The sequence below is a fragment of the Balearica regulorum genome, chromosome 2 (assembly GCF_011004875.1).
Source record: "Balearica regulorum gibbericeps isolate bBalReg1 chromosome 2, bBalReg1.pri, whole genome shotgun sequence".
Lineage (NCBI taxonomy): Eukaryota > Metazoa > Chordata > Aves > Gruiformes > Gruidae > Balearica > Balearica regulorum.
In genome coordinates, this window is record NC_046185.1 from 66,927,121 (window position 1) to 66,945,634 (window position 18,514).

The following is an 18,514-nucleotide window of genomic DNA, read 5'->3' on the forward strand; positions in this document are numbered from 1 at the left end:
TTAATTACATTACATAGTTGCCAGCTGATTCAGCGTTTTTTTGCCTTGGAATCAGCCAGTTTGCAGCAGCCCTGTACTTAGCAGCCGGGAACAGCTTTCCGTTCTCCAGCTTCTCCCACAAAGAACAGTTAATTGAGTTACTTTGCATTATAGCCACAGTACAGAGGAGTAGCTTGCTTTTGTGTGAGATGATCGGGGAGCAAGGAGCCTCGACTGTTAAATTGCCCTGGAGAGGTGTACAGCCTCCAGGGATCAGTGAGTACGTCTCTCGGTGTGCATGGCCAGTACCTACCAGTGGCCATAGAGCTACTTAAGGGCAAATAGTGAAGAATAATGCGGAGTAGGACAGAATTCAGAGGTGCCTACAGGAGAGCATCGTAATAATAGTTTTTCCATGCAAGCTGTTTCATTCAAATAGAGACAGTCTTTGTAGCTAGGTTGTTCCCTTCTTTCTCTATCCCGAAGTTGCACAACTGCTCAGGGAAACAGCACACATTTGTCATAATCCACCAAGAGAGATTTCTTGGTTGCAGAGAGGTAGAGTTTTTGGTCTGTAGTTGGCTTATGTTAAAATTACATTAAAAATTATATTTTCAGGGCAGCATTCCAGTTAATACCAACAGCATCAGTGAGTGTGGAGCAGTGAGGCATACCGTTCTTTAGAGTCTTGAGGAAGGCATCCAGAAATGAAGGAGTGCAGTTAATAAATACCTGCAAAAGGGGTGTCATAAAAGCTACAGCCTTGCCTGAGAGGAGGAAACAGATGGTCACTGGAAAAGGGTAGTCTGGTGATGGGAGGAGGGAGCTGACCTGCCAGTATGGGAAGTGATTAGCAGGGCATATTAGCAGCACACAAATGGTTTTGTTGCACTTTGAAGGTAAAGATGAGCTTTTGGTGTGTGTAAGGTAGTAATTAGGGAGAGACAATAGAGGAGATAGGCATAACTGTTACAGGCTTGAATTTTTTTTGAAGACTATTACTTTGTACAGCTAAATAGATTGTTTGCTAAGTATTGTCCATATATGTAAAGCCCCCTTCCTTTAGGATGTATAAACACCCTAACAAGAAGCTTCAAAAGGAATTGGGTGCTGCAATGAGAAACAGAGACATGAGCAGTTATTGTGCTGTGTAGTCCCTAACAGTGTGAGAGATGATCTTGGGAATTGCTGCGTTTTGTAGAACCTGGTCAGTGAGGACTGGTGGCCAGTAAGTGGTTGATCCTGCTGAAAATCATTTATGTATTTAGACAAAGAGTAATTATGCTATATCTAGCCAGATAGTGTTACCATGGTGTCAGGGAAGGGATGAAATACGTTCTACTTAATTCAGCCATGCGTTGGTCAACTGAAGTCTTTATTGGCCCAGCAACTTACTTGAGTCAAACATTCCTGTTTTGCAGACAGAAGGGAAGATCATTGTAAGGATAGTTTTCTGTGTCTAGAAGAAAATGCAGAAAATATTAGCAGTCAGGATGAAATGAGTCTTTAGGTTAGTTCTGATTTAACATTTTGTTCAAAGCATTGTCAGAAAAACTCGTGTTTAGCCAGAGTTTAATTGTGGGCAATACAAACTGCAGCGTTTCTGTGATGGCACTCAGTGACCACATTGAAATACCAGGATACTTTATTGAGTTGAATTTTATATTTTGAATGTAAAAATCTGATGCAATCTAAAAGTAGTTTGGACATTTCTTGAGATTTTCAGGTTGTTGGTAGCAATGTGAATGATCTGTTCAGTCAATACAATAAAATTTGCATGTCAGAAAAAAGTCCTTAAATAATTGTAAACATAGTTCTTTAAAGTGTTAGCTGCATTTCCTCTAGAACAGCACTTCTATGAAAGCAATAAGTGGTAGCAACGTTTCGTACAGATTTGTCTTTTTTGATTTCAGAATACCATTAACTAAAAACTTCTGCATCCCTAAACAGTGTAAGTCCTGGCAGATTTGATATTTGAATTAATAATTAACAGAGTTATTAGAAACAAGTAACTATAAAACCTGCAAATAAACAATGGGTAACTATACCAGAAGGTATTCAGCAATACTGAAGGCTTCAGAACTTCTGTATATTGACAAAAAACATAAGACATGAACATTTATGAGAACTAATACATCCGATATAAAAATAGTCCCTAAATGCCAGATTCTTTAGAAAGTCCATACTCGGTGTAATGTTCTTAAAATTTGAAAGTTTCTTTTTTAATTTTTTAAAAGTTTTTCTAGCTGTAGGAATTATAAATACTGAAAAGTTTACTCTATTGATAGATTTATGAGAAGGTGAGAATAAAAATATGGCAAATCTGAATTTGAAATCTGTCACTCTAGATAGTTTTAGATTATCAGAATACTAGCAGTAGTTTGGTTGAAGTACTTCTGTGATCATTTACATCTTTTACATACATTTTAGCTATAACGAATATGCTACAGTACTTATGTGAGCTGTCAGCATCAGCAGCTTAAATGATTTTCTCTAAAATACTTTTTGTAAAATTAACTTTCAGCCATGTAAACCAAACATCCCTAGAGGTAAAAGGATAATTTTGTAGACTCTGGTGCTGATTAGAGGCTACTTTTAAGCAAAAATCACTAATTATGTCAAATTGCTTAGACCAGCAACATTATTTACTTATGATGAAGCCAATATCTCTAACCTCATTTCATGAATATTGATTTAAACCTTAGGTTCCAGAGATAGTCCAAACAATTAATCTACTAAATCACTGTTTGAAGAAACTATAAAATCAATATATAATGAAATTTGACCTTGAGTACACCTTTTCAGAGGAAGTGGCTACCATAAATCCATCATCGTAGCATTGCTTCTCAACTATTTGAGAGTCAAACTTTCCATTTGACAGTTTCTGAAGACTTAAAATTTGCCTTCTTAAGAAATCAGCACTCTATATTTGTTTGGGGTTTTTTCCTTTTAATGTTTTCCTCAAAGAGTTCTTGTTTTCTAAAGCACATTCCATGGATTGGATGGCCTTTCACTCCAAAAGAGGGGATAAAATGCATGCTTATCCAAAAGAGTTACAACTTTCTGTTAGCCTCTGTTAGATGAAAGCAATTGTCATGGTAGTACAGGAAGGTGGAGGTTGCTGCCCTAAACTTTGAGGATGATAGGGAACAATCCTTAAAAAAAATACTGTAAGACATGGCATCCTTTTCTCTTTTGCTCTTGGTTTTGATTTCATTTCCCATGACTATGCCAAAGTTACAGGATGTTTGCGAAACACTTTTTACCTTTGGCAGGGGACCATTGTTATGATGGGAAGATACATAAAAGTGACACAAAATGAGAAGTTAAGATATCTGAATCTTCCTGCAATCTTCATCAGACTGTATACATTTGTAGAAGACGTTTTTTGTCTTCATGTTGGTGAGCACTACCTGCTACAAAAAATAACGCAGAGAATATTATCAAAAGCTTTGAGTTCTCGCCATGTCCACTGGATACTTTCAAGGAGAAATGGAATGGATCCAAAGCATAAGAATGAAGGTTTCTTTCTAAAGAGAGTTCTCAAAAGAGAATGAGACAAAGAGGAAAAGAGATTTTCTAAGAGTAATGTTTGGTTTTGTATTTCTGATGTGGAATGCAAACTATTTGGCTATAGCATAATTGTGTTTAAATGTCATAGACTCATAGAATCACAGAGTGGTTTGGGTTGGAAGGGACCTTTGAAGATTGTCTAGTCCAACTGCCCTGCCATGGGGAGGGACATCTTCCACTAGATCCACTTGCTCAAAGCTCCATCCAACCTGGCCTTGAACACTTCCAGGGAGGGGGCATCCACAACCTCTCTGGGCAACCTGTTCTAGTACCTCACCATCCTCACAGTGAAGAGTTTCTTCCTAATATCTAATCTAAATCTACTCTTTTTCAGTTGAAAACCATTGCCCGTTGTCCTGTCACTACAGGCCTTGGTAAAAAGTCTCTCTCCATCTTTCTTCTAAGCCCCCTTTATATATTGAAAGGCTGCTATAAGGTGTCCCCACAGCCTTCTCTTCTCCAGGCTGAACAACCTGTGTTGGGTTTGTGTGGCAAGGTTTTGGTAGTGGGTGGGGGCTACAGGGGTGGCTTCTGTGAGAAGCTGCTAGAAGCTTCCCTTATGTCTGACAGAGCCAATGCCAGCCGGCTCCAAGATGGGCCCGCCCCTGGCAAAGGCCAAGCCAATCAGCGCCTCTGTGATAACATATTTAAGAATGAGAAAAAACCCAAACCACTTCAGGGAAGCTTTTGCAGCCGGAGAGAGAAGTGGGAAGATGTAAGAACATCTGCAGACACCAAGGTCAGTGCAGAAGGAGGGGGAGGAGGTGCTCCAGGCATCGGAGTAGAGATCCCCTTGCAGCCCGTGGTGAAGACCATGGTGAAGCAGGCTGTCCCCTTGCAGCCCATGGAGGAAGGATGAAGGGGTGTAGAGATTCCACCTGCAGCCCGTGGAGGACCCTACACCGGAGCAGGTGGAGGCACCTGAAGGAGGCTCCGGCTGGAGCAAGTCCCTGGCTGGACTGGTAGACCCATGGAGAGAGGAGCCCACGCCAGGGCAGGTTTGCTGGCAGGACTTGTGACCCCGTGGGGGACCCACGCTGAAACAGTTTGCTCCTGAAGGTCTGCACCCCGTGGGAGAAACTCACATTGGAGAAGTTTGTGAAGGACTGTCTCCCGTGAGAGGGACTCCATGTTGGAGCAGGGGAACGATGAGAGGAGTCCTCCCCGTGAGGATGAAGAAGCAGCAGAAACACTGTGTGATGAACTGACCGTAACCCCCATTCCCCGCCCCCCCCTGTGCCACTGAGGGGGGCGGAGGTTGAAGCCGGGAGTGAAGTTGAGCCCAGGAAGATGGGAGGGGTGGGGGGAGGTGTTTTGAGACTTGATGTTATTTTCTCATTCCTCTACTCTGTTTTGCTTAGTAATAAATTAGATGGATTCCCTCTCTACGTTCAGTCTGTTTTGCTCGTGACGATAATTAGTGAGTGATCTCTCCCTGTCCTTATCTCGACCCAATTATAAAGAGCAGTAAAGGTTTCCTGAGGAATTCTTTCTGTTCTTAACTGGAAGACAGGATTTTTTATTATTCAGTATGTGGACAATATATCACAGTTAATTGAAATTGAAAGGGTAATTTTTCCCCAAAGTCCTCCTGTTCCTCCCTCAGAAGTTCTTGTTTCACTAATCTTTCAGGTATGACTGAATTGGAAGATCTAATCTTGGTATAGATTTTTTTTTTGTCCATTTTATTTTAAATCATAGAATACCAAGTTGGAAGGGACCTCAAGGATTATCTGGTCCAACTTTTCTTGGCAAAAGCTCCATCTAGACAAAAACACTATTTAGACAAGATGGTCTAGCACCCCGTCCAGCCGAATCTTAAAAGCATCCAGTGTTGGGGAATCCACCACTTCCCTGGGGAGCTTATTCCAGTGGCTGATTGTTCTCACTGTGAAAAATTGTCCTCTTGTGTCCAATCGGAATGTCCCCAGGCGTAACTTGCACCTTTTACCCCTTGTCTTCTCCGTGTGACTCCTTGTAAAAAGGGAGTCTGCATTTTCTTTGTGGCCACCCTTTAAATACTGGAACATGATGATGAGGTCACTCCTAAGCCTTCTTTTCTCAAGGCTGAATAAGCCTTCTTTTCTCAAGGCTGAATAAACCCAGTTCTCTCAACCTTTCTTTGTCTGGCAGGCTTCCAGCCCTTTGATCATCCTGGTGGCCCTCCTCTGGCCCCTCTCCATCCTGTCCACATCTTTTTTGTATAGTGGGGACCAAAACTGAACAGTTTTCCAGGTATGGCCTGAGAAGCACTGAGTAGAGTGGGATAATGACTTCTTTATCTCTGCTGGTGATCCCCTTCTTGATGCAACCCAGCATCCTGTGGGCTTTCTTTGCTGCTGCAGCACACTGGTCACTCATATTGAGCTTCTTGTCCACCAGGACCCCCAGGTCCCTTTCTCCAGAGCTGCTCTCCAGCCAAGTGGGTCCCAGTCTGTGCTGCACTCCTGGATTATGTTTTCCCAGGTGCAAGACCTTACACTTGTCCTTGTTGAACTTTATGAGGTTCTTGTTAGCCCACTCTTCCAGCCTATCCAGGTGGGAGAGCCATCCTGCAGGAAGAACAATGGCAATAATTTTAATGGCATAATTTATGCAGAAATTGCTAGTTTCCTAGAAAAAAACGACTTTAATCTGACTTAATTGAACAGGAAACCTTCTCTCTTCCATAGCACTACAAAATCCTAACATGAAAGAACTTTTTTCTCTGGAAATAAGAAGTAACTTCAGATTTCTCAATGTATTTTAGGAAGCTGAATAACTTCTGATCTTTATTGCTCTAGTCTTTAAGATTAAGAAAAGAATGAAAGATGTAGACTGTGAATGAAGTTTTATTGATACCGAAGCATATTAAGAAATTGATGTGTTAAAGTTTATATACAAATACATCAGAAATCATGGTAAATGTTTAGTTATTTAAACAATTAAAAAGAATGTTTTAATATTGTCTAGTATTTTAAAGGTATTCTTTGATGGTTTCAGCTCCTGTTCCAACAATCTCAGCTTCTACTTCTTGCTATTACTTTACTGCTCTTTTTCATAATGCCTCTATATTATTTATGTCAACTGGCAGTAGCTGGGATTGATTTATTTTAATGATGAAAAGGTTTCTATGTGATGATATGCTGTGATTTTGCAAAGCTTGCTCTCTGCTACTGGAATAATTACTCTTGTCTCTGTTCTGTGGTCAGTGCTGTATGCATACTTTCCCATTGAAGTTAGTTGAGCCTCATGCAGGTGTCAAATCTGCCCTGATTGTTCTTGTAACTGTTTGTAACTGTATGAAATGGTAAATGTAAATGTAGACAGCAGTGTTGTGCAGTGAATGCAATTCTCTTTGTAAATAATACCAGATACCTTGTTGACCAGATACCTGATAGGAGCAGTACTGCATATCCCCTATGCCATTCCTTTTTCTTCCTTCTGCCCTTCGTTTTATTGACCACCAAGTGATTTATGCCACAGCAGTATCAGGATATCTCATTTGTTGTTAAAAACTGATGCTGAAATGCTAATTATCTGCAATTCTGTAAAATACATTGTACAAAATTATTCACAAAATACATTGACATTTACCTGTTTAATTTTGCAGTGGAAATGCCTATGACTCAGCTTCTTTACTGTCAATTTTGGGAAATTAAAGTGATTATCTACTGAAGATTCCTTTTTTCTGCATAGCCAGTTGGTAAAAATAGCAATTATATGGAGTATTTTTCCTTTATTTTAGTATCAAAGATGCAGGCTCTGGGACAGATTGCATGAGGAGCACATTAACGCAGGACGAACAGTTCAGGTAAGGATGTTAAAATGACTGTGATATTAATGAGATTGAATTACATGTATAGTATTAGTTACCTCAGGGATGGATATTCACAGAGATGTATATTTGACAGATGGATATGACAAGTAAATGGCATTGCTTTATTTCATTTAAAAGGTAGGGATTTCCTAATTGTGTCCTATGAGGCAAATAGAGTCAGAAATGTTTCAGAATTCTTGAACAAAACAAAAGTTTGGAGACTGGTGTTTTGCAAACTCTCCTCCCGTCTAGAAGACAGGAATTGCAATAAGGGATACTGTTAATTTTGAACCATGGTTTCAGACCAAACACAGAACATCTGGACTACTAGTTTGGTGTGCAGATCTCTTGTTAGATGAATAATATCATCAAAGGAGGAAACACCAGACACATTTGTCAGCATGGTGTCATCTCAGTGACTTCATGCATAGTCACCCATAACTCAGCACACAGGGAATCTTACATCTGTTTCTAAAAAAATGCATGTCTTGATGTGATGCAAAAACTAATGCTAAACATCAGCTTTCACACAGCTAAATAGCACACTGCCAAAGAAATTTATCAATGCAGAAAAACACAAAGACCAGATCCACACTGCAAAGTTTGCCGATGTGGATATAGCAGCTAGTAGTTATGCTGTGCTGGCAAAACTCTGGGGACAGACCTATCTTTGCCGGCAGGAAAGGCATCTTGTGTTAGTTTCCTAGGTGGTATTCAGAGAAGGGGCATGACTTTGTTACTAGAACAAACATTTTGTGACCTACACTGCATCCAGACAACCATGCCATGCCAGCAGGCATAGCACAGTCTTACACCACTGTATTTTATAATTCTGGTACTTCTTGTGTTTGTTGCAATGTCTTATTGACTGCTGTGGGAAATTAGACCAGACTAAAAATGAAAAAAACTCAGAAGAACTTAATTGTGATTGAACAACAGTATTAGATGGTAGGCAGAGCTGGAGTTATGTATGTTGTTTGAGGAATTGAAGGTGTTAATGAGCTTTTTAAGTGTAGATTATAAGAAGTTATGTATGAAATCCACTTGATTTTTCTATTGTTTGGAGGTTTGAATGTTTATTTTGATTTTTCACCAATCATTTTTGAAATTTGAATATAAAATTAAGTTTATTCTTAATATCCAAAGAGTCTTCCAAAGGTGGAAGTCCTGTTAAAATGATGGCATTCTAACAGATGTGGGGTAGTAAGCATGTGTTTGCTTATGTCTGTGCTCTAATCTGTTTTCACATCTGAGGGGTAAGACAGATTCTCTTGGAACTCTTTATTATCAGTATCATTTGTTTAGCAAGACAAAATCTATCAATAATTAAGAGAAAAAGTAATCATGGTGAAGGTGGTGTTTTTAAATACATTAAGTGCTTTAGTAATAAAACCTCATATTTTTCTCTAGAAACACTTATATTTATCTTGAACCCAAAGCCTGCCATTTTTACTTTCAGCCAAAATAAATTTTCTTATATTTTATTTAATACTTACTGCTTTTAGATCTGGATGCAAGTTATGCATTAAAATGGTTCACATTCTGATACCCAGAGAGCAGAATAAGTATCTGGGTCCATGCAAGAAGAGTAGAGTAGCTCTTTGTTTTAATTAAATAGTTAGAAGTCTGGAGTACTTGATAATAAATTATATGACATGTAGAATGTGTTTGCTGTAAGCTGTTTAAATGTTTACCAATGGACTTGTGATCTGTTTGTTTGCGAAGAAATCAGATTAATTATTGTGATACCAAATGTTCTCTGCAGCACACACTTTGCTCTCAAAATTAGATGTTGTAAAAATACATTAGGAATCCCTAAGTCAATATTGACCCAAGGCATCCGCCACAGGTTTTAGACAAATATATGCACAGCCACTCTACATTTAATCCATGTGCACATAATTAGCCATTTTTCTGAATTTTCAGTTTACCCAGAATAATTACTTTTGATGATGGTCAAAATTATAATGGAAGTATAGATGAGCATAAATGTATACCTCTTCTTTCTGCTGACTGGATGTTGCATTAAAAACTTCTAAAAAGAAAAGTGAAGAAACCATGGAAATCTTTGTATAGGGCATAATGATGCCTTTTCAAAAATACTGAGAAAATAGCTCTTGTATACCGTGTATTAGTTTTCATGGATGTGCTCTTAAAGATTTTGTTTTTTAAGCACAGTCCATGGACGTCTTAAAATATTAGGGCCTCAATAAATACGCTGATTTGCTAGGCTTTGCCCACATACACGCTGACTGTACCATACTGCCTTGGTCGTATTCATAATCACAGGTAGAAGAATGCTGTAGTGAGTAGAGAGGATGTAATGCATTGAACAAAAAAAAAAGGAACAACAATGTGGGTGAGTGATCCGGTTTAGTCTATATTCAGCCCACAAAAGGAGACCCTACTCTGCAAAACACACTTAAGCAGACATAGTCTCTTTGCTGTATTGCTCTAACCTGGAAAGCTACCTGAAAAATGTCAATCTCAATTTTTTTTCTACTTTCATCATTTGCATTTTGACTGAAAATAGTTTACAAGTAAAAGATGGTTTTCAGTGAGCTCTCTTTTGTATAAGTCTTCAAGGCTTAATTGTGTTGGCTCATGTCTTCTGTACCACCTTTAAAATGACATCTTCAAATTAGGTTTCCTTCTGGAACACTACACAAATATACTGGGAGAGCATGATAAGCAACGTAGATGAGTGTCTTTATTGCTGCAGGAGATTGTTTATGGTAACAACAAAGGGTCATGTCAAATCAGCTCACTGTTGCAGCCTGTGGCCATATGTAGGATAAATACATCCTTAAACTCTGAGTTTCCTTGACCTGTGATAAGAAATTTGTAACATATATCCTTTATTACATTACTTTGAACAAAGTCCAGAGAAGACGAGTGAAGGCAAAATGATAGTTGCACAGCTAAGCCACTGCAAGACTTTCTTAAAAATGTTATGTTTGAGAGGGTTTAAGGTGGTGGGTTTGTTTGGAGGCATTATTTACTTCGTAGCTTAAAACAACAACATGCAGAATGGGGGGAGAGTTGACAGTGATTAACACACAGAAGACAGGACATAAAGAGAAAAAGGAATTGATTTGTTGGACATGACATCCTATGTCATCCATGTACTACTACTTCAGCATAAAGAGTTTAAAGTGTAAACTGTTGGAAAATGTATGACATTAGAAAAAGAGAAGTGATGGTGGCAGAGACTGAGTGTGGTAATAGCATGACCACCATGATTCAGTTAGCTGGTAGTGTTAGGAGCAGTGTAGGCTGATGGGTATAGAGTAAGTGAAGTGCTGGAATTTCTGCGTGCTCTGGAATATCAGTCTTGCCAAGGATGCTTGGCTGAAGCAGATACTTACACCTGCAATTTTCAGGTAATTGCTGCTGGGGGCCTTAGATAGAACTTCAGATACTTCCATAACTGGTAGAGATATCACATCTTGCATAGAAACAATCCTACAGCTCAAGTCCCTGCTGCCTTTTCAAGGGTTTTGGTCCCATCTCAGCCCTTTGGCATTTGTATGAGGTGGAGGCATGTAGACTTGGTGTTTATCCTGGTGCCCAGGGCCTCATGTTGAGTCAGCACTGAAGGTGTCCTTATGCTCTTTGTTGCTACCTCTTTTCCTTGTGGTGTGATGTGTCCTTAAATTAACAGCATCCTGTGGCAGTGCAGCGCAAGCTCTCTGCCATGGCATGGTACTGCAGGTCACTGCGTGAATTTCATTATTGAAATAGGAATTTCATTATTTCCTTCTTTGTTGTCATCTGTTACTTTTTCTCAACTGTAATGAAATTGCTTACACACAAGAGGGGAGTTGCTGGTATAACATCGATGGTAATGTACTTGAGTGTTACGTATTTGTGAAGCGATGATATTTTAAGGTGGCCTACAGTAAGCCTATGGAAGCACAGCATCTATTTTTCATCAAGTTACATTACTTTGAAAATTCAGCTGTCACCATTAGTGAAAAAAAACCCCAACAAACCACCTGCTCTGAAAAACAAATACTGAAAAAATGTGAAGAATTTTTACTCTTTTGTATAAATAAGATTTATTGGTTTTCTGAAAATTGCTGTTAAGACTTCTGATTTACTTAGGGAGTCTATCGCTTTTCTCATATGTCCAAATCATCTGTAGAGAAGTGCCCGTTCATAAGCCACTTAGAGCAGAATATGGGAAGATAATTTGTGGTTTTAAAGGTAATTAAAAAACCCTGAATACTTAAAATTCCCTGTCTGTATTATTTAAAACTGTATGCTGAGTAATAAGGAACAGTGATTAAAAAAAAAAAAAAAGTTTAAGTGAAACTTTCCTTTGATTAATTTGTCTCCCTTTTATATTTTTTTCCTGATAGAAATGCATAATTTATTTTTTGTTTTTTTATTGAATGTGTTTGTAAAGATTTTGAAAGGTATGGAAAAGCAGTGCAACTTCATTATGTATGACTTCTATGTTTCTTTCCATTTTGGATGTGTTGATAGAGTCAATAGGATTTTTGCAGTACTTGTGAAAATCATGCCACTTCTCATTTGCATTTCTGAAAAAATCTGTTATATTTATTCACGTGCTATAGCATCCTGGTGGATCTCCTGAACTTATGTCCAAATTGTGGATGCTTTAAAAAAAAATTGGGCTCAAACTCCCTACCTCAGTGCTGCATCCATTCAAGAAGAAGAGGGACCCTTATTCCAATAAAGTCCTTTGAGACCTAGGTATGAAAGCACTATATAATAGCTAGGTAACATTCGTTTCATTATATAGCAAAAATATGCACACAACATAAAGCTGAGAGGGGCTCAGGGATTCTGGTGGAGAGAACAGGATTAGAATTCATAATGATGTTGAGAAAAGACCTGAAAAATCACTATGTATTTGGATGAGGACAAGGACAATCATTGGCTGTGTAGATCCAGCATGGGAAGCTGTTGGGGCAACACTTCTGCGGAAGAGCACTTGAGGGACCCAGAGTAAAAGTGAACCAGTTGCGTGGTAGTGATACAGAAAAGCCAAATAACATAGTGGGATGTATGACCAGGAGAGAAGTCAGTGCGGTCTCTCATACAGTCTCTGGTCAGCACAAGTAGGATCCCAGGTGGAATAGTTAGTCCAGTGTGGGCACCCCACTTTGAAGGAAGCTACGAACTGGTTATGGAGTATTCAGGGAGAGCAGTGAAAATGGCCAGAAATTGAGAAAATGAGACTTATTTGGAAAGACTGACAAATTAGTTATTTTGCCCAAAGAATGCCTGACAGTAGCATGTTGTCTGTTTGCAAATGTGGAAAAGATGGTTGCAAAGAGGACACGGCTTGTCTTTGTTTTGAACAGGGAGGATTAGAAATACATGGTTTAAAGTGAGGCACGAGAGATTTCTGGTAGTCATGAAGAAAAATGCTATGGCAATTAGGATAATGAATTCTTGTAATATAATATCAAGGAGGTTGTAGCTGTTCATAAAGAAGTCCTTTTATGACTGGATTAGATAAACAATTGTCAGAAAATAGAGACAAAGGATCACGCTTTGAAGGGATGACTTCCCAAGGTTTTTGCCAGCTTTATTTTCCTACAGTTTTTGTGAGAAAGCCATTTGAAAGAAAGGCTGTTATTTGAGTTCGGAAGTTAACAGACCAAAATTGCAAGTATTATAAAGAAAAAATATGTCTTTTGGACTGAATTTGGTGAGTCAGGAAACTCAGGAGTTTGCATTACCTTTCTCACTAAGTAAGCTTGGTTTTAAAAGAGGAAACAATTGGGAAGAGAGTGATAGACTTTTGTGTTCTACCCAGAAATTTAACTCTGTCCTATTAAAATGATTATGAAAAGAAGTCACAGTCATTTGCATATCCAGAACATTTATCATGTTACACCCTGGTGAGCTCCTAAGACGTCTTTCCTCACAGTGAGGCTTAGCTTGGTAGGCTATACCCGTTTAGCTTCTCTTTAATTGAGAATAAATGGAACAAGAGTCCTCTCCAAAACCACAAAGGAAGAGATACTAAAATGAAGTTTCACCAAACAGGCAAATATCATCATTTGATTCCCCTCCTCTTCTTTCTCACAAATAGTTCTCTCTGATCAGCAAGATAATAATGAACAGGGAAAGTGAGGATCTGATTTTGCCATTCTTTGGGGTGGGTAGTTCGTAGCTCTGGAAGCTTCTGTTCAGGATTTTTGAAAACTCCAGCAGCAAGTTGGTGGTTGTGTTGATCACTGCCCAGTAACCGTCTTCGTTACACACGTACATTGTCTATACTGGTAGTTTCTACCACTGCAGTGGTGCAGATCCCTAGCAGAGCTACGTTTTAACTCAATCGATTTCAACTGGGAATTTTTCCTTTTTTTTTTTAAAGAAACTGCTTTGGAAAAATTACTAGCTCACTGTTTCACAACATGTTTTTGTTTGGCATATCGGTTTTTGCCTCCATTATGGTGAAAGACGGGATAATAATAACTTTGTTTCCTGAAACAAAACAGCAGGATCAACTTCACTTCGTCCCCTGCATATAATTCTTACAAAATAGATTTAATAGATTATTAAATGTTGTGCCTAGATAGTCACATTTTGTCTTTTAAATGAAATTCCAAGATTTTATAAACTGAGAATTTTGGCACAGGATGGACTATGACAGTGAGGACATTGTCCCTTTTTCAGTACTAATGGGCAGACTGTGGGAGAAAGATAACAGGAAGAGCAAGGTAGATTAAGATGAGAAATCTATGAGGAAAATTGTTGTTTCTAATTCAACTCAGAATCTTAGGAAGTTTTTTTTTTAATCTCCTTTTTTTTATTGTTAATCAGTGTTTTTACTTGGGGTTAGCCTTAAATAATGGAGCCTAAATTGTCTCGTAATACTCTTAATTTAAGCATACAATAGAATATACTCTTAGTAATTCAACAGATTATTTTTACAAATCAAGAGTTTGTTCTTTCTTTGCCTAATATGGCTTGTACAGTGTTACTTAAATTTGTTGTTGAATTAATTTCCTTTTTATCTAATTATATTTCTACTATTTTTTCATACACTTTAAAAAAAAATTCTGCTAGTCTATATAAATAACATACATTCCATCTAGTTCCTGCTTTTCCAGGTATGCAATATTCCCTTTCAAAGGCATCACCTGTACCTGGTTTGTATGACTGAAGAAAACCTTTCTTTTTCTAACCACTCACTGATGTTAATCCATTCTCTTGTTCTGCTGTGAGAAAATTATTCAAAACAATTGGTAAATAGTTCAATAAATAATATAATTTATTATATCACCTTATAATGTAATGCTATTACTATTATTTTTATGATTGCCTTAATTTTTTTGTAATTAGATAAAAACTCTGTCCTAAAACAATGAGTGGTGTAATTTGAACTATAAATTTCTTCTTTTCATTTGTAGAAAAAGAAAAATTGCATACATTTTGAGATTTTAAAAGTCTAGGCAATAAAAAAACCCCTCTATTTTTGCTGTAGACAGAAATTTATCTCATAGGAGATGCCTGCACACAGATCCTTCTTGCTGGTTGTGAATAGTTTATATCTTCTCAAAGCTTTTGTAACTAAAGAAATATTTCTGTATTTTATTATATTTGATATTCCAATCAAACAAAATATATTCCTCCTTCTTCTGAAAAAAAATAAATATTGCCAAAAAAAAAAAAGAGTAATCCTTCTCCTTTGTCCCTGAAGTTGTCTTTACAAAGTGAAAATTTTAGCTTTGGAGTAGTTTGGGCTTGTGAATGATTGTATCCAGAAGTGCTATAATGACCACAGTTGCTTATTATAAAAAAAAAAAGCAAATTTTGAGAAGCAATCATTTATTTTATTTGGATATTATTTTAACTTGTTGCAACCTGTGTAAATATTTTGGCAAAGGCCTAAGTTGATCACAGACACCGAAATAACTTCAGTAATTACATGGTGAATTAATTAGCTAAATACTTTAATTGAAACCCAAAATAAACCAAACTGCCTTCTTTACTTGAAGAAGTGGATAAAGTATAAAATTGACAGCAAGAAAATCAAAATATTGATGGGGATGGCTTCAAAAATACTTCTTTCTTGTTCTGTGGTTGGCTGATGCTATGGATAAATAAGTTCCCCAGAGAAGATAATAGGTACCATCTCCTCCTTGATCTTTGGTTCTTATTCTCCTGGGGCAGATGGCTTAGTTTCCATTAAGGAAAGTAGGCCACGTCCAAAAAGACTCAGCAGTATGTCTCGGTGACGCTTCACTGCACTGTTTAGGGACCGCTGCGTTGGGAGCTGCTGCCCCCATTTATTTTTTTTAATAGATAGAGTACTGAGTGAACTCACAAGCAAATATTTAAAATACAGACTTAACGAGCTGGTTAAGGTGTAGTGGCAGCTCTGAGTAAGAAGCGCTCAGAAGTACCGATGCATTCCGCTATGGACAGCTTTGAGCTCTCCTTGAGGTGACTACATTGCTGACTCGCTCAGTATCGCTGTCAACTACAGCACTGTCATCCGCCTTAGGAAGAGTAGGAGATGGGTCATTTACTCAGAAGGGATCATCTTTAGGTTGAGCTGCCTTAAGTGAGGACAAGCCCCTTCTCTGCAGAGCTCTGTATTTTTTATGGGGTGACTCTTCTGCAGGAGCAGTACAAAAAGACCAGGGAATAGCACTTGGTCACAAAATAAGAGAGTCTGGGAGATGCAGGATGCGTTCGAGGGGAGGATTCACTGTTATCAGGGGCACGGGCTTTCACAGCAATAGGGGGCAACTTTGACAGGCGAACTGGCTGCAGTCAAACAGTGTGGTCTGGAAACAAACATGGATGTAGCAGAGAGGTGACCTGACCTGGAACATAGGACTGCTTGAAAGCTGGGACTTTAGAGGGCGGTTTTTTGGTCGTAGTTTATTGAAACTTAGAAATGGCACTTTTAATGATTATTTAAAGATAATCAAGATTATAGTTGCTTAAACACAAAAGGTGTCTGGTGGTCTTGTGTAGTAAGCTACGAAATAACTCTTAAAACTGTTACAGCAACTCCGAGCCAATATGAGAGAGATGGAGAAACTTTGTTTGCGAGTCCGGCAGGAGGACATTCCAGTTCTGCAGAGAATGATAAATCCAGTTAAAGAGGAAGCTTCATTTGCCATAAAAGACTTCCTGCAGCTCCATTCTGAATCTGCAGAAGAACTTAAAAAGCAACTCAGAGGACAAGAGGATGCCTCTTTAACCAGATCTGCAACTGTAGGAGGAGGTAGTAGAATTTCATTTCTGTATCTCTGATATCTATATTGTTGTATTCAGTCCGCATTTTCTGACCAAAGTAACAAGTAAACAAATGAGATTTCAGTTGAAGAATAATTGTTAACCAAGAAGTGGATTTTCTTTCCCCACACCACACTTTTCTCATGACCTGTGACTGAATTTCGGTAAGTGGAGAATGCTCTAATTAAAGTCTCTCAGGAAATGAGATAATTGTGCCCTTTCATGAAGAAAATCCCGTAGCCTTGGATCTTGAAATAGAAGACTGTTCATATGAAGAAGAGTGCTTACATTCATGTTTCACAGTAGCTTGACTTTTTTCCCTGCCCCTGCAAATCACTTGATTATTTGCAAGTAGTCATTTAGACCATTTTCATTGAATTAGTGCTTGCAACATCAAGAAGAAAACAATTTTTACATGACAGACAGTATAATATGCCACTGCTGAAATACCTGGAGAAGAGGAGCAAGTCTCTATAGAAAGGAGAACATCTCTTCCTGTAGCATTTTATCTCAGTAACTGACAAGAAAGCAGAAAACAGTATAAATCCACTTAAAGATTTTGAAAATACATTATAACATGCTACAAGTCAGACATGTTTGCTGTTTTCCCCTCCTTTCTCTACAAAATGTCTTTCATTGCTTGCTCTACCGTTCTGTCTTCAGGGGAAGCTCTTCTTATGCCCTGGTACCGGCTAGTGTTCTCTGCTAATGATCTGTGAGAAAGTTGGTTACATCAGGATTAAATCCTTCCACATAATAGTAATTGGTTTGATTGCTGCAGCAGCAGTATTTTTAAAAATTGTTTGGAAATTTCATGTGTCTTTGAAATTGAAAGAGTATTCTCAGTCAGTGGCATTGTAGAAGAACCTGCCATCAAATGTGATTTCATGACCCTTCTTGTAGCTATATAGAGAACTACAAGAACTCTTTCAAGTGTGATTAACAAGATGTAGCGAGTCTAATGGTCATACAGGAAGAAAAGTAGATTCGGAAGACTGGGCTTGCTTTCAAAAATGTCATGTGCAGTAGTATCGGAAAGCCTTTTGAATGTCAAGATATATCAAATATAGAACCACAGAATGGTTTGGGTTGGAAGGGACTGTAAAGACCATCCAGTTCCAACCCCCCTGCTGCCATGGGCAGGGACACCCTCCACTAGACCAGGTTGCCCAAAGCCCCATCCAACCTGGCCTTGAACACTTCCAGGGAGGGGGCAGCCACAGCTTCTCTGGGCAACCTGTTCCAGCGCCTCACCACCCTCATCATAAAAAATTCTGTCTTCTTACCAGGTCAATAAAAAAGACCGAATTGGCTTCTGACTTATGAATCTTGACTCTTTCAACACCTTCAGCATCTTGTAGTTGATTGTTCAGTAGTTTGTCCTAATATCTTTGTGGATTTCCAAGTCTGGCTATTTGCTGCATTCTCGTTCCTCTCCAAAAAAGAAGATAGTAACTGAATCTGTTCTCTTGCAGTCCTCTGAGAGCCCCTTACTCAAGTTCTCAAAAATATGCTTGACGCTTCAGAGGCTGTTTCGTAAATGCTCAAGATATTGAATTTCATCAGGGACTTGAATAGATCTAGCTCATCTAAATATGTTTAACCTATTCTCTTTAGGTTTTGGACTATCCATTTTTTTTTTCTTGTTTAAATTCATTGCATCAAATACCTGATACCTGTATAAATACCTGTATAAAGACTGACTTAATATTTCTCTGGGTCATCTGTTGTTTTCTTTCTTTACTTGGCAATGCACTTAACACTTCCTTTGTCTTCCTCTAACTTGAAAAGCATTCATAGAAACTTTCTTGCTACCATTTATGCCCCTTGGTAGCTGCAATGTGTTTGTGTCCTAGTCTTTATGGTACTAACTTTCCATGCTTATATTATTCCTTGTACTCATCTTAGTTGTGTGTCAAATTCTTT

The 18,514-nt window shown here is 38.3% G+C and overlaps 1 protein-coding gene across 9 annotated transcripts in view; it reads left to right on the top strand.

Moving 5' to 3' along the window:
• Nucleotides 1-18,514, top strand: part of STX17 (syntaxin 17) — a 37,179-nt gene that overhangs the window by 9,301 nt on the left and 9,364 nt on the right. For all 9 annotated transcript variants that reach the window (XM_075744605.1, XM_075744613.1, XM_075744607.1 and 6 more), the window contains 2 exons: nt 7,280-7,345; nt 16,358-16,577. In XM_075744605.1, coding sequence (XP_075600720.1) covers nt 7,280-7,345; nt 16,358-16,577 — 286 coding nt within the window. The remainder of the gene's footprint in view (nt 1-7,279; nt 7,346-16,357; nt 16,578-18,514) is intronic.